The sequence below is a fragment of the Hemiscyllium ocellatum genome, chromosome 12, assembly GCF_020745735.1.
Source record: "Hemiscyllium ocellatum isolate sHemOce1 chromosome 12, sHemOce1.pat.X.cur, whole genome shotgun sequence".
In the NCBI taxonomy this organism is placed as follows: Eukaryota; Metazoa; Chordata; class Chondrichthyes; order Orectolobiformes; family Hemiscylliidae; genus Hemiscyllium; species Hemiscyllium ocellatum.
The window spans coordinates 22,633,181-22,656,621 of NC_083412.1; the positions used below are offsets into that span (position 1 = coordinate 22,633,181).

Genomic DNA, 23,441 nt, shown 5'->3' on the forward strand with positions numbered 1-23,441 from the left:
CCCCCCACCCTCCCAGCCCCTCACCCCCTCACACCCGCATACCCCCACCCCCTCACCCCCATCCCTCCACCCCCACACCCCCCCACCCTCACCCCCCATCCTCCACCCCCCCACCCCCGACCCTCACCCCCCCATCCTCCCACCTCCCCACCCTCGACCCTCAACCCCTCACCCCCCACCCTCGACTCCCACCCCCCACTCTCGACCCTCACCCCCTACCCTCCACCCTCACCCCCTACCCTCCCACCCTCCATCCTCACCCCCTACCCTCCACCCTCACCCCCTACCCTCACCCCCTACCCTCCCACCCCCCACCCTCCACCCTCACCCCCTACCCTCCCACCCCCCACCCTCCACCCTCACCCCCCCATCCCCCCACCCTCGACGTTCACCCCCCCCCACCCTCGACCCTCACCCTCGACCCTCACCCCCCCATCCCCCCACCCTCGACCTTCACCCCTCCCACCCTCGACCCTCACCCCCCCATCCCCCCACCCTCGACCTTCACCCCTCCCACCCTCGACCCTCACCCCCTACCCTCCCACCCCCTCACCCCCCACCCCCTCACCCCCCACCCTCCCCCCCTCCACCCTCACCCCCTACCCTCCCACCCCCCCACCCTCCACCCTCACCCCCTACCCTCCCACCCCCACCCTCCACCCTCACCCCCCCCATCCCCCCACCCTCGACCTTCACCCCCCCACCCTCGACCCTCACCCTCGACCCTCACCCCCCCATCCCCCCACCCTCGACCTTCACCCCTCCCACCCTCGACCCTCACCCCCCCATCCCCCCACCCTCAATCTTCACCCCTCCCACCCTCGACCCTCACCCCCCCCCACCCTTGTCGTGTTGAGAAACTCTAGTTGAAGCATTAAAGTTGATGGTGTGACAATTAAACCATCTCCTTGGATGGGGAGATATTTAAAACATGAAGTTTTGGTGTGACTTTAGCAAGCACATCTTCATGGTGGAAATTGAAACATTTCGAGGACTATTTTGAAGCTGGGGTGATGGGAAATTTTCAGAACTGTGTGGTAAAATTTCTCTAAGGTAATGTTATTAAGGGATTGGTACCAAGGAGATTGCATGAAGCTAATGCCTTGTTTACTGATGAGCTCATTAAATGATAGAATGGGCTTTTAGAAACAGCCCATTGTTCCTCTAAATGTACTCTTGTCTCATTTGCAAATATGATACACCGTCCATTTAGGGGCAATGGTTATAACAATAGTAACTTTGTGTAAAGGTTTCTTGTTTAACATGCTGTGAATATTCTATGGGAAGTCTCATTTTGCTACAAGAGTAATTTGTTGAAAAAGGTGATTAACTATGGATGGTGTTGATTTTGTTATAGACTATGAGAAGACATAGAAATGAAGTGACGGTGGAACTAAGAAAGGTAAATATTCTGCTTTTTTTGCAGCCTTTGCTGCACATTTTTACTTTTTTAGTCGAATGTGGGAGTTGTTGGCAATAAAACATTGATTGTCCATCCTGAAACTGAGTGGCTTGCTGATCCATTTCATAGGACATTTAAGAGTTACCACACTTGGCCTGGAATCACATTTAGCCAGATCAGATAAAGATAAATGTCCTTCCCTAAAGCAATTAGCGAATCAAATTGGTTTTTAAATAATTTGTAACTTTATAGTCATCATACTGATAGTTTATTTTAAAACAAAGCTCTGGTTTGTTTAAATTTGCATTTTTGAATGGCCATGGCGGAGTTTTGTCCTGCAATTCCAGTTTATCATCCAGATCCTGAATTGTTAGTTTAGTACAAAACCACGTTGTCTTACCTTTTACTAATGTCTTAAATGTATAATCAGTTTATTCAAATATTTTATTTGAATCAGTTGTGTACATGTATTTTTATCAGTTTGCAGCTATTGGAGCTTGTTTTGGAGATTGTTACAAAAGTACATAGTAAAGAAAATGGCTCTCTCTTTAACCATCGTCTTCACTTGTGGACTCGATGACAAGATAAAAAAGCTGTGGAGGCAATTTGATAATGGTGGAACAAGTAGAAGGGGACCAGAGTTTACTTTCATACTGCACTACAAAATGACACTGCGCAATGGAAACTCTGTGGTAGATTGTGCCTGTTTCTTCTCTTTGGAGAGAACTATTTCATTAATTCCACTATCACTTGCTCTTTCCTCATAATCCTGCATGTTTTTCTCTTTTGTGTATTTATGCAATTGGCTTCTGAAATTTACTATTAAATCTACTTTCAGCAGTCAGTTCATTCCACGTAACTTGCTACTGAAGACAAATCCTCATCTCCCCTCTGATTATTCTGTTAGTTACGTCAAATCTGTGTCCACTGATTATCCACCTTCCATTGGTGCAAACAGTCCCCACCCCCCACCCCGTCTATCAGATTTGAATATTTGCATTAAATCTCTGATCAAACTTGCTGGCATTTGAGAAATAATTCATCACTGTATAGGACAGTACTCTGTAGATTGGTTTCTATAGATATGAATCTGTAATTTACATTTATAAAAACATTTACATCTGAAGTATAATTAAATTGCATATATAGAATGTTTATGTTGTGAAAACAACAGTGGGAGAAGTAAAGTTTTTTTGTTAGCCATGTGCTTGACAGGGTGAACCAAACCAGAGACTTGTTACCTAGTGCCTGAAAATTGGGCACAGACTCAGCAAACATAACTCTGAATGTGACGTTTGTGCGATCATTGATACCTTTTGATAAAGAGCTTTAATTACTCTTGTAATTAAAGTACATGACTTTCAAGTTATTGAGTTCACTTACATGGAAGAGCCCAACCTTAAATTTCTTTAATTGCGTTAGATGCAACTGTAAAATAATCTTTTGGGTTGTAGAAGCAACATTACACGATGGTCTGTCACCTTGTGGTGATATGTTTGCTTACAGCAAAATATGCCTTGAAAGAATTGAGGTATGCTTGTGAGTATTTATTGGTTACCTGTCAATATAAAACATATCTTGATCAATATGCCTGTAAAGCTCATACAATCCAACCTTCACCTCTCAAGTGCTTAATAAACTCTAAGTAACATGACTATGTGAAATTTAGGCAATGAATGTGTAATTGATTTGTTTGTCCAGTTAGTAATAGATGATAATGGAGAGGTGAGGCCAAATACAGTTGGTAGTGCAGTTTGTGAATAAGTTTGCAGCTTTTGGTATGTTTACAAGCTATCATATTAAATGTAAATTGTTAATAATTAAGGTTTGGCTTGCTATTTGTAGTGCATGACTTAGATTGTTTGATCACCCTCCAAACGTGCTGTCATGCTATTGCAGGACTTTTAAGATGTGCTGCTTCCATGTGAACACAACATGCTTGTTATTGGCGTTGCAAAAATGAATGTGCAGTAATTGTTCTTCAATGTATGTTGTTTCACTGAGACCAGGAGTTGAGTAAACCAGATGAGAATTTAGATTGATTGAAACAAAAGTTTCAAATATCTATTGTTGATTGAACAGGGACGGCTGAAGATTGCATAACCTTTCCGATGATAGGCTTTTGAGTTAAGCAGTTAAGTATTTCTGGATTAGAGAATCAGCTTCATGATACTGAGCTTCATCGTTTTGCAATTTTTATTATAAATTCTACAACAGATTGTGCCAATTAGCAGATTTTCTGATTTTATTTCTAACTTGTGTAGGAAAGCCACGTTTATATGCCTGCTTTTTGATTTACTTTATGAAACCTTCTCCTATTTCTCAAGTGTTTGCCTGTCTAGGCTGTACACTGGGCAAGCTGAACAAGTAGAGCAAAAATTGTCCACTTGTTAGTCACCAAAGTTCTTGGTGCCCTCATTACTCAGATTGTTCTGCGCTGTATAAATTACAAGCATCAGTCCTGACTTAGGAGTCACATTCTTTCCTAAGTTTACAGCTCTTTTGTTGAAATTGCACCCCAAGGACTTGAGCATGTAATCTAGGCTGATATTGTGTTCCACTGATTGTGGTACCATCCTCTGGATGAGGCTCTGTCTGTGATCTTATATAAGCCTAGAAATTCCTATGGCAGTATTTGAAGAAGTGGAGAGTTCCTCCGGTGGTGAAGGTCAGTGTTTATCCCTTCACCAACTCCTAAACAAGTTATATGGTTATTATTTTGTTTGTGGGATCTTGCTGTGGGTAAATAGATTGCTGCATTTCCTATCCAAGAAGAGCAATTGCACTTGAAAAATACATACTTAACCTTATAGTGCTTTTTGATGTACTGAGGTTGTGAATGACATGATATGTGCAAGTCTTTGCCCCTGACCTTTATATGGAGAATTGTGTATCATTAGGAATTGTTCAGAAGCATGGAATGTACTTTTTTTTTGTTGGTGTTCTGGAACAATCTCTGACAGAGAATTTTAAAACCAATATGAAGGTACAGGAAGCTGGGAAAGTGCTTTTTTTAAAATCTGTATTGTCAATATTGCTGTGTTACTTTCATTCCTGTAGAATTGTATAACGCAGAAGCAGCCACTTAGTCCAGCATGGTTAAGCTGCTCCTTTGAAAGGGATTTCCAATTAGTCCACACCCTAGTCTTTCCTCAAGAGAGGTCTTTGTGGATTTGGTAGCACCCAGTGAAATACTTGATTGCTGTGTGTAATTTAACATTAAGAAGAAAATGCAGGATTGCTGAAATATGGCCGTCACAGTATGAAAGGGTTTTCATGGTTATTCATGGTAGAAAAGTCAAGAAGTATGTGTGTTCGTCTGCAGAAGTGTTTTGTGGATCTGAGAGAATTTGAATGCTTATAATTAAACAGTTTAAGACATAGCTAGGGTATCACAGAATCCAAACTCAATTCAGCCCATTGAGTCCATGCCAACCCTTCAACAAGCAACCCCCATCACCCAAATCCCTGGAACCCTGCATTTCCCATGTTGATGCACCAAGCCTATGCATCCCTCAACACTATAGGCAATTTAGTGTGGCCAATCCACCTAACCTGCCCATCCTTGGAGGAAACAGGAAAACCCAGAGGAATCCCATATAGACACTGAGAATGTGAAAACTCCACACAGACAGTTGCCTGGGGCGGAATTGAATCTGGGTCCCTGGTGCTGTGAGGCAGCAGTGCTAACCACTGAGACACTGTGCTACCCTAGGATTTGCAAAATATCTTTTAATCTCAGGAGACACATTCAGGGCAGTCATTTTAATCAGGGTGATAATTTATCAAACAATTTGGCAGTTGCATTTGTGTCAACTAAAACATGTCCCTCACTCACATTCTTCATATGTGTATGTCCTTAAAACATTACTGTGATCATGACCTGTGCAGAGGGATTGTGGTACTTGATGGAGAAAAGCTAACCTGGTATTGATCTGGTTTTAACAATGTTCAGGGCTTCTTGGATCCACTTAGCATGACATTTGTTTGTCCAGAGTAGACTTGCGAAATGCCCCAGGGAACATCTCTGGAACACATGCCCTAAGCAACCCCATCGCCCTGTGGCCAAACACTTTAACACCTCCTCCCACTTTGGCAAGGACATGCAAGTTCTGCACCGCTTCCTCCACGAAACTCTAGCCTTTTGCCAACTGGATAAAAGCCACCTCATCTTCTACCTTGGGACCCTCCATTCACACAGGTTCAATAATTCACCAATTTCTCCATTTCCCCTCCCCCACCTTATCCCAGATTCAACCTTCCAACTTGGCACTGCCCTCATGACCTGTCCATCTTCCTTCCCACCTATCCGCTCCACCCTCCTCTCCGACCTATCAGCATTACCCCACCTCCATCAACCCATCAAACTCTTAGCTACCTTCCCTGCAGTCTCATCCCTTCTTTCATTGATCTCTGAGGCCCTTTGGGCCACCCCTCGTTTTTGATGAAGAGCTTATGTTCAAAATATCAACTCTTCTGCTCCTCGCATGCTGCCTGACCCCTAATCTCCAGCATCTGCGGTCCTCACTTTCTCCTCGAATACTGGAATGTATAAAAGCGTCAGACCACACTGGATTTCTGTAGCATCTTTGATGGTTTGTGATGCCCTATCTATTCTTCACTTTGTGCAATACTTGCGAAGTGAAGCCACTGCTGTAATGTAGTGAAGTGAATCAGCTAGTACACGCATAATGAGATCTCTCAATTAAAAAAAACAGATAATCTCTCTGAAGTGATGTTGTTGGTTGAGGGGTAATTAGGCAGGGAAAATCTAAGCTATTCTTGTTCAAATAATACTATTCATTTTATTTTTATAAAACTGCTCAAGCAAGCTAGCTTATTAGTTCATATGCCCGGAACTCATTGCTAATGGAGGATTCAAATCAGACTGGCAATATAAATAAGGTACTGCCTGACTGGAATTACCTGTAGTTGCTGATCTATCTCTCTTCCCCCCTCCCCCCCCCAAAACCCGCCCCCCCCCCCCCCCACTTTTGGTAAGTACAGCACTAAAGTTCTCTGAGCTTCCTGAAAGTAGAGCACAGACACTCCAGAGCCTAACTGAGTAACTGCAGTGCTGATTACGGACTGCCAAGTGAGATTTTTGACATTCTTTCCCTACTCCCTGTTGAAACTATTATGCAAAAAGCATTCATCTACCGTGATAAAGTTGGTTCTCTGCTTTTAGATTCAAAAACAGAAATTGGTGGAGAAACTAAGCAGGTCTGGTAGCATTTGTGGGAAGCAAATAGAGTTAACATTTTGACTCCAATGATTCTTCATGAGAACTGATGTTTGGGTGTGGAATGACAGAAGTAATCCGGAGTTAACTTTGTGAATCCTCCACATAGTTAGCTAGGGTCAGAGTAACTGGTTCCTCATGTAGTAATACTGCTTAATTGACCAAATGTTTGTTTGTTTTAAAAAAAAATCTAATGCTCCATATTAGCTTGCTGCACAACTTAGTAGTGTTGGGGAGTGTACAATTTAATGGGTTTCAGTGAATTGATGATTAACTTTGTCGTGTATGTAAACATGGCAATCGTCAGTGAAGAACTTGTTGATTGCTGAAAAACTGGATTCCAAATGTTTTCAGCCAATTCCTATATCCTGGATGTCAGTGCTCCAATTACCAAATCTAATAACTTAAGAACTAAGAGCAGGAGCACTTCAGCCAACCTCTGCTCCGCCATTTGATACAATTTTTTTTAGATTAGATTACTTACAGTGTGGAAACAGGCCCTTCGGCCCAACAAGTCCACACCGACCCGCCGAAGCGCAACCCACCCATACCCTTACATTTACCCCTTACCTAACACTACGGGCAATTTAGCATGGCCAATTCACCTGACCCGCACATCTTTGGACTGTGGGAGGAAACCGGAGCACCCGGAGGAAACCCACGCAGACGCGGGGAGAACGTGCAAACTCCACACAGTCAGTCGCCTGAGTCGTGAAATGAACCCGGGTCTCAGGCGCTGTGAGGCAGCAGTGCTAACCACTGGGCCACCGTGCCACCCACGATCATGGCTGATCTCATCTCAATTCCACTTTCCTGTCCACCCTTAATAACCCTTTGTTTCCTCCTTTATAATTGCTCCTCACCTATGGTAATATCTGTTATCCTTTTTATACTAAAACTCTCCGATTAGATTGTCCCTCATGAGGAAGCATCCTGTTTGTCTACTTTGTCAATCCTCTTTAGTATCTTAGAGACCTCAATTAGATTGCCTCAAACTCCAGAGACGATAGGCCTGAACTGCTCAATCTCCCTTCACAAAGCAAAGCTCTCATTTCTGAAATCAATCTCGTGAACCTCATTTGAACTTCTCCAACACAACAACAACACTCAAGGGGACCAAAGTTATACACAGTACTCCAGGTGCTGTCTCACTGATGCCTTGTATAGTTGCAGTAGCACTTATCTACTTTTATTCTATATCCCTTTTGTAATAAATGCCAAACTTTCAGTTGCCTTCCTTATTACGTGCTGTATCTATGTACTAGTTTTCTGTGATTCATAGATGAGGACATACTAATTCATTGATCTGAAACATCCTGAATTTTCTCTTCATTTAGATAAATTGCCTTTCTATTCCTCTGACCCTAATGGATGACCTTGCACTTTTCCAGGTTAAACTTCATTTGTCAAATTTTGGCCCATTTACTTAACCTATCCAAAATTTCTTATTTCTTCATTGCAACTTACTTTCCCACTTAATTTAGCTCTATCCAAGCTAATAAATTGTGATTCCTTGTGTATTAGTATTAACCTTTTGTGTTGCACCTTATCGAGTGCCTTCTGGAAATCTAGATATATTACATCTACAGGATCTTCATAATTCACATTGCTTGCTACATCTTCAAGGAACTCCAGTAAATTAGTCAAATGCTATCTAACCTTCAGAAAATCATGCTGATAGGTTGTGTTCTGACTTTTCAAATGTCCTCATTACTTCTTTCGTAATGAATTCTAACAATTTCCAAAGAACACATGTTAAACTAAGTGGTCTGTAGTTTCCTACTTTCTGCCTCCCTCCCTTTTTGAATGCGTGTTGAGCATCTTTTTCAGTCTCTACAACCATCTAGAGAGAACTTTGAATTATTATAACAAATGGATTCGCTATCTCTATTGTCACTTTCTTGAAGATGTAGGCCATCAGACCATGGGGACTTGCCTGCCTTCAAAGCTAATAATTTGCTCAGTATGTTTTTCTTCGTAGGGGTAAGAACACTGACTGCAGATGCTGGAAATCAGATTCTGGATCAGTGGTGCTGGAAGAGCACAGCAGTTCAGGCAGCATCCAAAGTGCAGCGAAATCAACGTTTCGGGCAAAAGCCTTTCATCAGGAATAAAGGCAATGAGCCTGAAGCGTGGAGAGATAAGCTAGAGGAGGGTGGGGTAGGGAGAGAGTAGCATAGAGTATAATGGGTGAGTGGGGGAGGGGATGAAGGTGATAAGTCAGGGAGGAGAGGGTGGAGTGGATAGGTGGAAAAGGAGATAGGCAGGTCGGACAAGTCATGGGGACAGTGCTGAGCTGGAAGTTTGGAACTCGGGTGAGGTCGGGGAAGGGAAATGAGGAAACTGTTGAAGTCCACACTGGTGCCCTGGGGTTGAAGTGTTCCAAGGTGGAAGATGAGGCGTTCTTCCTCCAGGCGTCTGGTGGTGAGGGAGCGGCGGTGAAGGAGGCCCAGAACCTCCATGTCCTCGGCAGAGTGGGAGCGGGAGTTGAAATGTTGGGCCATGGGGCGGTGTGGTTGATTGGTGCGAGTGTCTCGGAGATGTTTGCTAAAGCGCCCTGCTAGGAGACGCCCAGTCTCCCCAATGTAGAGGAGACCTCATCGGGAGCAACGGCTACAATAAATGATATTAGTGGATGTGCAGGTAAAACTTTGATGGATGTGGAAGGCTCCTTTAGGGTCTTGGATAGAGGTGAGGGAGGAGGTGTGGGCACAGGTTTTACAGTTCCTGCGGTGGCAGGGGAAAGTGCCAGGATGGGAGGGTGGGTTGTAGGGGGCATGGACCTGACCAGGTAGTCACGGAGGGAACAGTCTTTGCGGAAGGCGGAAAGGGATGGGGAGGGAAATATTTCCCTGGTGGTGGGGTCTTTTTGGAGGTGGCGGAAATGTCGGCGGATGATTTGGTTTATGCGAAGTTTTGTAGGGTGGAAGGTGAGCACCAGGGTGTTCTGTCCTTGTTACGGTTGGAGGCTGGGGTCTGAGGGCGGAGGTGCGGGATGTGGACGAAATGCGTTGGAGGGCATCTTTAACCACGTGGGAAGGGAAATTGCGGTCTCTAAAGAAGGAGGCCATCTGGTGTGTTCTGTGGTGGAACTGGTCCTCCTGGGAGCAATACCGCGGAGGCGGAGGAATTGGGAATACGGGATAGTATTTTTGCAAGAGATAGGGTGGGAAGAGATGTAATCCAGGTAGCTGTGGGAGTTGGTGGGTTTGTAAAAAAAAATGTCAATGTCAAGTCGGTCATCATTAATGGAGATGGAGAGGTCCAGGAAGCGAAGGGAGGTGTCAGAGATGGTCCAGGGTGGAATGTGTTGGTGAAGTTGATGAATTTCTCAACCTCCTCGCGGGAGCACGAGGTGGCGCCAATGCAGTCATCAATGTAGCGGAGGAAGAGGTGGGGAGTGGTGCCTGTGAAGATCAACTGTTTTACTTAGCCAACAAAGAGACCGACATAGCTGGGGCCCATACGTGTGCCATGGCTACCTCTTTGATCTGGAGGAAGTGGGAGGATTCGAAGGGGAAATTGTTAAGGGTGAGGACCAGTTCGGCCAAACGAATGTGTGTCAGTGGAAGGGTACTGTTGGGGACGTCTGGAGAGGAAAAAACGGAGGGCTTGGAGGCCCTGGTCATGGTGGATGGAGGTGTAGAGGGATTGGATATCCACGGTGAAGATGAGGCGTTGGGAGCCGTGGAAACGGAAGTCTTGGAGGAAGTGGAGGGCGTGGGTGGTGTCTTGAATGTATGTGGGGAGTTCCTGGACTGGGGGGGGATAGGACAGTGTCGAGGTAGGTAGAGATGAATTCAGTGGGGCAGGAGCATGCTGAGACAATGGGTCGGCCAGGGTGGTCAGGCTTGTGGATCTTGGGAAGGAGGTAGAACCGGGCAGTGCAGGGTTCCCGGACTATGAGGTTGGAAGCTGTGGGTGGGAGATCTCCTGAGGTGATGAGGTTCTGTATGGTCTGGGAGATTGGGAGTTGATGGTTTGGTGATAGGGGGTGGGGTCGTGGTCGAGGGGGCAGTAGGAAGAGGTGTCCTCGAGTTGGCGTTTGGCTTCAGCGGTGTAGAGGTCAGTGCTGCGCCCCCTTTATCCGCTGGCTTAATGGTGAGGTTGGGATTGGAGGGCTGCATTTGGGAGGATAAGAGGTTGGAGTGGGGGAGGGGGTAGACAGGTTGAGGCGGTTAATATCCTGGCGGCAGTTGGAAATGAAGTGGTCGAGGGCAGGTAATAGGCCAGTGCGGGGTGTCCAGGTGGATGCAGTGTGTTGGAGGTGGATGAAGGGGTCCTCTGAAGGTGGTCGGGAATCCTGATTGTGAAAGTAAGCTCAGAGGCCACGGAAGAATTGTTTGACGTCACGGTGTGTATTAAATTCATTGATGCATGGACGGAGAGGGATGAAGGTGAGTCCTTTGCTGAGGACTGATCGTTCGTCCCTCAGTGAGGGGGAGGTCTGGAGGGGTGGTGAAAACTCGGCAGGGCTGGGAGCTGGGATCTGTTGTGGGTGTGGAGCTGGGAATGGGGTCGGAGCCAGTAACTGGAGTGGGTGTGATGGTGGGGGGAATGGGGATGGAGTCATGAGCAGGGGTAGTGTTTCCCTCAGGGTTCTGGGGGGTGTGGATAGTGACTGTGGGGTCTGTGGGGGGCGTGTCAGCAGAGTGAAGATGAGTGGCTCTGGTGGGGTCGGAAGTGGTGGCAGGCACGGCAGTAGGGGTGGCGGAAGCATTGAACGTGTGGCATCAGCGATGATGTGAGGGGCGGACGTGATGTCACGTGTGATGCATGAGGAATTGTGAGAGGCGGAAGTGGCTGTGGGAGTGGCCATGATGTGGGAAGAAGTGACATCATCAATCAGCATGAGGGTGGTAGCTGCATCAGCTGCATGGCCAATGGCGGTTCCGAGGCCAGGGGAATCTTTTGGAATGTTTGAGGAGCGCTGGTTATGGAGGTGGGTAGGTGAAAGTTTGTTGTACATACAGTTTTTGATGTTTGAGATGGAGTTGAAATACTGTTTGTTGAGAGTATGAATTCTCCTGAGGATGTAGTACAGAGTGGGTCCTTTGCAATTCTGAGAGAGTGTGGCCCTCAGCTGGGGAAGGACTGACGGTAGAGAGGTTAGGTGCCGGCGCATTGCTGCGAGCGTGGAGCGGAGGATCCTGAAAGAGAACTGTTGCTGGTGTTTTTTGCTTTGTGATGATGCTTCCTTTCTATAATCTCTGCACTACCTCTTTCTATTGGGATATTTCTGTAAAAACTGAAGCAAAATATTGATTTAATGACTCTGCCCTTTCTGTGTTCCCCATTATGACCTTCCCGGTCTCATCCTCCAAGAGACCTGCATTTACTTTAGCTTCTCTCTTGTATTTTGTATGGTTATAGAAGCTTTTCTGTCTGTTTATATATTTTATGTAGTTTTCTGTCACAATTTACTTTTTTTTAGTGACCCTTTGTTGATCTTTAAAAAAAATTGCCCAATCTTCCATCCTGTCACTTGCTTTTGCAATGAGGTATGCCTTAGTTTTGTCTTTTTTTATCTTTGATTTTTTTGCTTAGCCATGGATGGATTTCCCTTCTTACAATTTTTCTTCCTGTTTGGAATATAGTTTAGTTTGGAGCAATTGAGTATTTCGTTAAACATGTGCCATTGCTCATCGACTGTCCTACCTTTTAGTCTTCCTGCTCAGTCCACTAGGGCCACATTTGTTGCATGCCTGTGTAACTACATTTGTTTCATTATAGAATGCTAGAGTGTGACTCCAGTTCCACTAAATGAGGTTGAAATTGTAGCATGCAATGATCACTCCCTTCCGGACAGGATTCTTTAGAATGAGATCATTAATAAATTCCACTTCATTGCAGAATATCAAATCCAGATTAACCTGCTCTATGCTCTAAGAAACAATCTCTAATACATTCAATGAACTCTCCCTTGAGGCTACCCTTCACAATTTGATTAATCTGGTCTATATGCATATTAAAATCACCAATGACTACTGCGGTACTTGTCTTACAAGCCCCAGTATTTCCTGATTTATACTGTGCGCCAGTGCAGGACAATTGTTGAGGGATGTCTAGATTTCTCCTACCAAGGCAATTTTTCCTTGCTGTTTTTTAATTTTGCCCAGACTGATTCTACGTCTTGATCTCCAGTGCTGATATAATTGTTTCATCCATAACAAAGCCTTACTACCACCTCTTCCCTCCTCCCTAACCTTCTAAAACACTGATTACCCTTGGATACACAATTCTCAAATCTGGTTTCACTGTAACTGTGTCTCTCTAATTGCCACCAAACTATACCCAACTGTCTCTATTTGTGCTGGTAACTCATTAATTTTATTCTGAATACTCCATGCATTCAGATACAAACATTTCAGCTTGTTCTATTATCAAATTTCTCTAATCTTGTATGTTTCCTTTTTGAGATATGATGTTCACATGTTTGCTCCCTTTTATTTTCTGGTTAAAAAATCAGATTCATTACTAACCTGCATTCTGCCTTCTTCTTTAACTTTGATTTTCTAATTCCATGTAACAGAACCTGCCCCCTCACTATTCAGTTTGAGGCCCTACCTACAGCCTTAGTCCTGTGATTCACCAAGATTCTGGACCCAGCATGATTCAGGTGGAGTCTATCCCATCAGAAGAGCTCCCTTCTTCCCCAGTATTGATGCCAGTGTCCAATGGTAATGTGGTAGAAGTAACAAAATAAAATGGGAGATTTTAAAACTTTTTCTCCTGTTTTGATCCCAGCTAATGATACTGGACAAGTCAGATCCCAGAAATGTGTTTTGATGGATAATATTTTGTTTTGTTAATTTAATGAGCTAATCTATTACTGAAACACAGGCATGCAATGCTCAGACTTAACTTTTGCAATAAAACAGAAGTTTATTATGCAAAAGAAAAAAATGACATAGAATAAACTAAGCCATTTACGTATAAAACAGTGTGAAAGGTTTTAAAACGCACTGTAAAAATGATCTCAATGCCATTACTTTGCAACCCTTAAGCTGTGTAGAGAGTTCACTTCTTTATCACGTTTATAGGTTTAATTTAACTGTCTCTTCTAATTCCCATTCTTGAAAGTTTGGTAGTCTTGATCTTGATTAGTCTCACAGCTGAGCTGCAACCTTCTCGACTTCAAATAATTCCTTCAAGGTTCCACCCAAACACTTCTGGTCTGCATCTTCCAACTAAAATCCTTATGGTGAGGTAACTTATTTCCTAACTTTTCAGAACTAACTCTTTTCTACAGGACAAACAGTTCCATACATGCAGGTTTTACCAGGACTTGTGCGGACTGAAAAACAAAAATTTCCTAAGCTATGGATTTTCCCCTAAAGCAAACAAAAATAATTTCCGAGCCTTCTAAACTGAAAATAAACTCTCTTCAATGTTTACTCTGTCGACTTGTAAAATTCTTCCCAATGTAAACAAGTTCCCATATCACCCCAAGACTCTTATCCTGGTTTAAAAGAAACGAATACTATTAATTATTTGCCACTAGTTCAAAAATCTAAGCACTAAAATAAATGATGTGAAAATAATGTCAAAATGTGTGTAAATCTTGCAACGAACATCACAATCCTAAAAGAGCTAAGGATGTCAGGCAGACAGAGTCTGTAATCCTATTGCCTCCAGATACCCATTTGTATTAGCAGACTTGAGCTGAATTGCACTTGCTCCCTCCAGTGCTGCACTGTCCCTGTTTAATGGTCATGATTTAGTACCACGTGATAATGTGCTGAAAAGTTCACTTTTGGCTGGAGCAAGTCATAGTTAATGTATTATAACCACCAAATAAGAACAACAATCCTTGATGAACTTGAAATTTTTCTGTGTACGTTTTTGACAACCTCAATATTAATAGTTTGTCTCGATTTTTCATGTGTGCTAAAATGTGAACATAAGGAATCACCTAATCGTCCCTCAAGCCTGTTCTCCCAATCAATTCAATTCTGGCTAATTTCTATTTCAAGTTCTTTAATTCACCTTTAATGTGTTAACTCACCTTTAATACCATCAACAGTGAACAAAACAGTTTCAAAACTTGAAATTTTCTGTTTACTCAACCTCCGTAATCTCTTTTAGGAGAGAGAATATAGAATTCTACCAATCTTTGGAGCAGAGGAAAGGTGCTTTCTGAGATCTGGCTCAGGTTTTAATATTTACCCATAATTCTGGATTCCTTCACCAGCCAAAATAACTTCACCATTTGTGGAATCCCTTGTTATCTAAGCAGCACAGTTATATCGCTATTTCACCGTTTAAACTCTAGGCAGCAGAAGCCAAGTTTATGGACCTGTCTGAATAATTTAAACCTTCCATCTCTGTTAACAGTTTATGAATCTCTACTGTACTGCACTCCTCTAATGTCGTCGAGTCATGAAATTCAGCCCACTAAATCCACACAGGACTGTCTTAACCTTTTATCCACTGGGAACTTGAGTGAGATGGCATAAACTAGTATGGAACTATTGCTAGCTGACAGGAAATAAAAAGAAAACTTTAATCAGTATAATGCCTTTTGTGTTCTGAAAACGTTCACTTCACTGTCAACAAAATATTTTTGAAGTGTGCCCAGTCACTTGTTTCATCGGCAAATACAGCAGTCAAATTGGGTGCAGCAAAATCCCAGAAACACCAGTTAGATAAAAGCTTAGGTAATTTATTATTGGTGATTTTGGTGATGAGATAAAATGTTGACCATGACAAAGGAAGCATCCATTCCATCAGTGCAAAACTGGATTCAAACATGGCTGTTATGGATGATGATCAAAACTTTGTGCTGCTAAAAGTTTATGAAGTGAACTGGGTAGGTTCAGTATGGTATTGATGAGATGTAAAGAAATTGACTTACAGCACATACATTGTTCTGAAATCATCTCAGTGCTCAGCTTTGAAATCTAGAACAAGTCAAAAGGGCATAAATGCTGCAGCATCTTCCTTTTGTGTCCAACCCTTTTCCTGTGCTTGGTACTCTGCCTTACTCTGATTTATCATTTGGAGCTTCTGGGGCTTTTCTCAGATTATCATTTGAGTACCTGAGATTTACAGTGCTGCTCTCGTGTGCATTTCCACCCGGTCTTCAACTTCTATGCAACGCCAGTTAATGTGGTTTTGTTTCTCTTCATCCAGAGGTTCCTCCAGTTCGACATGATTTAGGACAATTTGGAAAAACTATTTTGTGTTACTGTTTGAGAGAGAGGAACCAGGCTCTTCTCTAATGTCTGCTAGTGGTTTTGAAGTGCATGACGTTGAGAGTGCCCCCATATGTATGGGCATGTAATACAGACAACTTTCCTCTCTATCTTTCTGGAGGAATGGCTGTCATCACATTGTTTCTCTGCCATGCTTGTCCATGTAAATGCTGATTATCATAGATTCAGAGTCAATTCACTATCATGCCCACATTATAGTAAAATGATGTAGTTATCACAAGATTACTTGTCCATTGTTTGTTAGTGCCTGTGATGTATCACACTGATATAAAGTATGAGAGTAGGATTTATTTTGTCTTTTGTCCCATTTAATGACACGATTGGGTTAAATCCTATATAATACTAAAGTTCAGTCCTCCTTATGAAGTTTATGATTATGTATTCTTCGAGTTTATCTTTGCAAATTGCTGACAAAAGTGAAATTTAGATTTGGAGATGCCGGTGTTGTACTGGGGTCTACAAAGTTAAAAAAATCTCACAACACCAGGTTATAGTCCAACAGGTTTATTTGGAAGCATTAGCTTTCGGAGCGTTGTTCTTTTGTCAGGTGGTGTGTGACAACCGCCTGATGAAGGAGCAGCGCTCCAAAAGCTAGTGCTTCCAAATAAACCTGTTGGACTATAATCAGGTGTGGGCATTTTAACTGTGAAATTTAGAGGTACTTTCATATGAACTTGCAATTTGCTGAGCCAAATGTTCCATGAGTCCTATTTTTTTGAAAATCAATGGTTTGGCTAAGTAATATTGGCGGCAGGGTGGCTCAGTGGTTAGCACTGCTGCCTCACAGTGCCAGGGACCCGGGTTCAATTCCCACCTCGGGCAATTGTCTGTGTGGAGTTTGCACATTCTCCCCGTGTCTGTGTGGGTTTCCTCCCACAGTCCAAAAATGTGCAGGTTAGGTGAATTGGCCATGCAAAATTGCCTGTAGTGTTAGATGGATTAGTCAGGGGTAAATATAGAGGGGTGGGTGCGCTCGGCGGGGCGGTGTGGACTTGTTGGGCCGAAGGGCCTGTTTCCACACTGTAGGTAATCTAATCTAATATTATGTGTAATCTGCCTAACAGGTTGTGGAATTTATCAGAACAGCTGAAAATTAAAACTTGAAGACAGTTATGGCTCAAGTCGAAAAATATTGTGTATTTTGGAAACCGGAGTCAAAAACTCAGGTCTGGCAGCAACTGTGGAAAGGAAACAGTAATGTTTCAAGTCCATAATGACTCGTCAGAACTCAGTCATTTCTCAAATCTTGCTAACTCAACCATGTAAATATTTTCATCACATAAGTGGGACCTGCAGGGCAAAAATCTTAAAGTTCCATTCCAAAATCAAGAACAAAATGATTTTTTTTTGTTGCAAAAGGCATCATTGTTTTCTAACAACAGCTTCTGCAATAGCTGTCCAACTTGGGAAGTTAAATCATTCAATTGTGTGAAACGTGACTGGTGAGAATAAACAACTCCATTGTCATCAACTTCAAGGCTAATGTTGCACCCCTAAGCAAGAGTCCTATTAAACTCAGTGCTAATTCCATTTTTCTCTGTACAAATGCACTCGGACATGCTGACTATCTCTAGCATTTTGTATTCGTTGTCTGCCTAATGCACCCACACTTTTTTTAAAAGTACAATTTTGAAAGACAGTAAAATTGGCATTCAGGGGAACTTGTAATATTTGCCACAACAGGGAGTTACCACCTTCTCCAGTTAGCTATAAGTAATTGGCAGGTAATTTAAGTTTATCCCAAATTGACGCATACATATGTGATAGAGCAGAGCTGTACATATTAATAAACCAACTATTGAGTGCAAAACCTTTCTGCTCACTCAATCTCTCTGCGCATTGGAGTGCTACGGTCAAGTTATTATTTATCACCCATTGGTAAATTCCAGATCAGCATTAGTTTGTGACAAGAATGCTATGATTGAGAGACCAGGCAGAGATAGCAGTCAAAAAATTACAGTGCTTCCACACCAACACAGGATTGGTCTTAATGAGAAAGTGTATAAGGTTTGAGCAGGTAGGGAAAGAGTTAAGTTTAGGGTTGCTTGACAAAGGCTCAACTAGCATGATTTTGACCAGATAAGAACTTGCAGTAAACGTTAAGGTGCTGGAGCAAGGGTCATGGTTTAACAAGGTAAAGAACATGCATCGTATAATGTAAGTTAACAAGGTAAAGAACATCCATTGTAAATGCCAGATGGCTTAATCTTTGCTGTTGATGCTCGTTGATTGTAACGGTCACCCAATCAATATAGATGTTCCCTTATTTGGATACTGCTCCCTGGAAGTTATTACATAATTCCTGAAGAATCTGCTGTTTGAGAATAGACAGAACTCATGTCTCTCTACATGGGCGATCGCGCTCTCTCCATGGCTCAGAATAAAGGTAGAGCCATACTGTGTCCCTGAGTGTTTGCTTCGACTGATACGGAAATGTGATAACAATTTTAATGACGAATATTCCTCTAATGCTTGTGTATGTATATTTTATAGGTGGGAAAATGGGGGAGGTGTCATTTATTCGTTAGTTTACCTGCTTCATTAAATTAATGGCAAGGAGGAAATGTGCAAGCACGCATTTGCTAGATTAGGCAGAGGCTAGGGAAAGGAGCCTTAGGTTTAGCGGCTACGGTTCTCTGAAAGATGCTGGTAAACAGTTGGATTTTTAAAATGACAATCTGGTGGCTTTCCTGGTGATTTTCCAGGCCTATCCTAGAAATTCCAAAATTTATTATATTTGGTTTCACTGTTGTTCATTGGTGGTATTTTAATTCATGGCGCAATGTAAGTTTAGCAGTGAGACATGAGTTAACACAAAAATAACACTGGAGGTATTTAGTGAAGCCTTCAACCTAACCAACTTTGAAATAGATTAACCAAAGTATGAGTTTCTTTCCAATTCACTCTCCGTCTTCATCTAAGTGACCTGAATTTTAGAGCAAATAAACTCAATACCAGAAACCTTAAACATGGGAAGAGTGATTTTGAATGTATAAAGCAGAATATTAAATCCCTGGGAATTGAAAGTTTCCAGTGTAGGTCAGTGCTTTCCCAAGTCTTGATAATTCAACCTGATAAAAGTCCAGATGAAGACCTCACTGCCCATTTTTAGCTCAATGCAAACTAAGTACAATTTTAAAAAGCTCAGTTGGTTGGACAACTGGTTTGCAGTGCAGAGTAATGTCAGCAGTGTGGGTGTAATTCCTGCATTGGCTGAGGTTACCATGAAGGACTTTCCTCCTCAACCTTTCTCTTTGCCTGAGGTGTGGTGATTCTTGGGTCAAACCACCAACAGTCATCTCTCTCCAATAAGTAAGTAGTTTTATGGCCCAGACTTTGGTGATTTTACTTTATACTGTATAATTTAAAGCAGCTTGTTTCTCAGCATATTAGCTTTTCCACAGTTTTTCTTCATTCTTTCAGATCATCCTTTATTTCAGCTCAAACATTGTTAACCTCTACCTTCAAAATTACCTGTATAATTGTTATTATGCTTGTATTTGGAATTTTCCAATTTTTTGGAATCTGGTTTTCTGTCCACTCTTGGTACATCCACAATAAAGTTTGAAATTAATCTGTGGTTGATTAGAAGTCCAGGACAAAGTTGTTTTCAGTGCTCGCTCTACCCTTAGCCCACATTCGTTAATTTTTCTTCTTTGTCCAAGATTGTCTTGGTCATGAGACCCATCTTCTGCACCCTTAATCTTATTGTCAGTAAGCTGCTGACCACCCAGTTGGGTTCTCTCTTTTTGCGAGTACTATACTTCTGTCTTTCAAATCTGCTGTTAGCATCCCTTCAAAAACATTTACTGTTTGTGCGTACTTTGCCTCATCACCTTCAAAGTATTGTCACTTCTCAAGTCTGTGACAATTTGCCTGAACTCCAAGTTTGAATCTCTCCAATTGAGTTTCTGCCACTGTCACAGTATAGAAATGATTCTCAGTAATGTCACAAATTGCATTGTTTATTTTTACATTTGTTCATTGAATGTGACAAGTATTTTGAGAGTTCATTGAAGAGATGCTTAGCAGGATATATAAAGATGATGTAGTGCATTTGGATTTCAAAATGTTCAATGAAGTACTGAAAAAGGTAAAAGCCTATAGTGTTGGGGCTAGTATATTACATGGATAAGGGTTGGCTGACTATTAAGAGCTGCATAAAGGGAGCACTCTCAGGATGGCATCCTGTAAGTAGTGGAGTGCCACAGGAATCAGTTTTGTTGCTGCTAATACCTGGAATAGAAATTAATAACTTGGATGAGAGAAGTGAATATACAATAGCTAAGTTTGCAGATGACACAAAAATAGTTAGGAAAGCAAGAGGTGAGGATGACATAGTCCACGGAGGAATATAAACTAGTTAAATAAGTGGACAAAAACTTGGCAGATGGAATAGAGTATGGTTATATGAGTTATTCACGTTGGCAGGAGGAATAGAAGAGCTGAATATTATTTAAACAGGGCAAAGACTGCAGAAAGCTGCGGTGCAGAAGTGTTTGTGTGCCCTCATGCATAAACTTTAAAAAGCGAGCATCCAGATTCAGCAGGTAAACAGGATGGCAAAAGGAATGTAGGCTTTGATTTTAAAGGGAATGGAATATAAGGATCAGGAGGTCTTGCTAAAATAACGCAAGGTGCTAGTCAGACTGCATTTGGAATGCTGTGAACAGTTTTGGTTCTCTTATCTAAGGAGACAGTTCAGAGAAGGTTTGCTAAATTGATTCTACATATGGAGGGGTTTTCTCATGAGAGGTTGAGTAGGTTGTGTTTGTACTCATTAGTGTTTAGAAGAATGAGAGGAGACCTTATTGAAATAAACAGTATTCTTTGGGGACTGGGTAAGTGAGGAGTTGTTGCTCCCATTATAGACATGGAACACAGAACAGTACAGCACAGTACAGCCCTTTGGCTCTTGATGTTGTGCTGACCTTTTATCTTAAGGTACTCTGAGATCAAACTAACTTATATACCCTTCATTTTATTATCATCCACGTGCCTATCTAAGAGTCACTTAAATGTCCCTAATGTATCTGACTCTACTACCACTGCTGGCAGTGCATTCCACACACCCACCATACTCTGTGTAAAGAACGGACCTCTGACCTTCCTCCAGTCACCTTAAAGTTATGCCCCCTTGTGATAGCTGTTGCCACCCTGGGAAAAAAGTTAATGCAGAGCCCAAGATCAAAGGACAGAATCTTAAATTAATTGCCTTTTTTAAGACAGATGAGAGAAATTTCTCCTGTCAAAGTGCAATGAGCCTATGGATTTCTTTGTTGCAGAAATCTGTGGAGATTGAATCATTAAATATATTTCAAGCTAAGTTGCAGATTTGAATTGACTTATGAGGATAAGGCAGGAAAGTATTGTTGAGGATTATCAGATCAGCATATCTCATTGAATGACAAAGCAGACTTAATCAGGCTGAATGCCCTACTTCTGCAACCTAAATTTTATAGTCTTATGTGGGTACAGCTGGCAAGCTCAACATTAACTGTCCATTGATCATTGCTCTTGAGAAGGTAATGGTGAGCTGCCTTCTTGAACAAGTGTAGTGTGGTGCTGATTTCACAGTGCTCTTAAGAAAGGAATTAGAGTTATTTGACTCTGCAGTTGTGAAGGAATGATAAGACATTTCCAAGTCAGGTTGTGTAACTTGGGATTATGATAGAAGTCGGGGCTTGAAAGGTGCAGTTGAAAGCACCTTTTGTGATTTTTATTTTGAAGTAAGTCAATCAGATGGTACATGTTGCTGAAGGGTACCAGTCATGCTGCCTTCTCTGTTCTGAATGATGTTGACCATTTTGAATATTATTGTAGCTGTAGTCATTCAGGCAAATGGCAAGCATTCTGTTGCACTCCTTACTTATGTCTTGTAGATGGTGGGCTTGTTTTGGGCTGTTGGGAACTGAGTTACTAACTTCAGTATTCCCACTCTCTGATCCACTGTTAATTATATTATTTAAATAGTTGGTTCATTTAAGTTTTTGGTCAATGGTAACTGTCAGGCTGTTCATTGTGGGCATTACCAATGATGGTAATGCAGCCGAATGTCAAGAGGAGATGGTTAGATTCTTGGATACTTGAGATTGTCATCACCTGACCCAAGTGACTGTAACAAAGGTAAACCATTCTTCCTCATCTTTCTCCATTGGGGCGAGAACTTTGATACATTCGACCATACTTTCCTTGACTACTGTCTCTCCAACTCTGTATATGTGGTTGGGTGTACACACTTAGTTCCATTTTTGGCTATTTCATTGTATCTAGGGTATCACTGACAATGGCTTCTCTTCTTTCTCTGCAACTTTGCTTCTGTTGCCTTCCAAGAATCCATTATTAGTCCTCTCCTAAATCTCATTTGCATGCTGTCACTTAGCCATATTGATTCTTCCACGTTTCTATATTGTTATGCTTTAGAGGTAGTGCACTGGAAATCAAGCTTCACTGTTCCTGGAGTTGTCACAAAATCTGAAGATTTTAGAAAATACACAATTTCCCAAATTTTCTTTCTTTCAGACCCAGGTGTCAGAGGGCGCTGACCAGGTTTAGTATAAAATTATTGAAGCATAGTTCTTTATTATGTAATATTATAGAAAAATATTTTGGATGCTGGATTTAATGGAGAAAGAGGTCAAGGAGAGGAGCTGGGCAGGACTGCAATAAGGCCCATAAAAAGACAGGTTTCCATAGAAATGCTGATTATTTTGAGGAAGTGAGTGGAGTCAAAAGTAGAAGCTGTTGATCAAGTTCAGCTAAGCAGAAGAAAATTGTGACAGATGGAGACTTTTGAGCCTCTGAACAGGAAGCAGTGGAAGCAAGTGGCCTGCATGCTATTCTCATGGAAGATGGAGGTTTTGGCAGGTGAGACATCTATCTGTTGGTCAGCCAGTGGTTTTGCTAATTGGGAAACATTTGAATTGTGCTTGGAGGCAGTTAACATTCACTCTGAATATTCTTATTTACAGATATAACATCATTAAGAAACACCCACGTTTCATGCAGGTCGGACTTGGTAAAGGTTTCCTTCCCTGAAAGATGTGTTGTAAACCAGATGTCAGTGAAATTTTCATTGAGTTTGATTGTACCAGGTGTCTCTTTGAGAATTTGAATTAATTTAATGTCTCAGTATTTAAATTATTACTCTCATCCTCAGTGTTACCAATGTGTAATATAATCACTACATTCCCAACACCACTTTCTAGCTGCGCTTGTGTAGTGATGGGTGTGCCAAATGATATTCTCTGCTTCTATTGAATGTCACAACTGAACGGGCTGTACTTTATCTGGTTACTACTCTGGTGTCTTGTTGGGAAAAGAATTAACGGGGCACTCACCTTCAGTTAATTGAAATAATATGGTGTGGTAATAGAGGGAATAACATAGGTCAGTTACTGTAGTGCAGGTCACAATGGCATGAGCAAATTTGTTGCGTGGTGCTAGCTCCCTAAAGTACAATTAAAAATTGTGGGTTTAGATTTCCATATGCCTTCAGACAGTAAAATTATACTACAGTCTGTTGTTAAACAGCTGCTAATGGTGGCTTGAGTATAAGAATGGGTAGATTATTAAGAGT

General features: G+C 42.1%; 1 protein-coding gene across 1 annotated transcript in view; it reads left to right on the forward strand.

Moving 5' to 3' along the window:
* The window catches only part of kpna3 (karyopherin alpha 3 (importin alpha 4)), a 152,160-nt gene that overhangs the window by 68,928 nt on the left and 59,791 nt on the right, over positions 1-23,441 (forward strand). Inside the window, exon 2 of the mRNA XM_060833393.1 lies at positions 1,358-1,402. Within this exon, the coding sequence (XP_060689376.1) occupies positions 1,358-1,402 (45 nt within the window). The remainder of the gene's footprint in view (positions 1-1,357; positions 1,403-23,441) is intronic.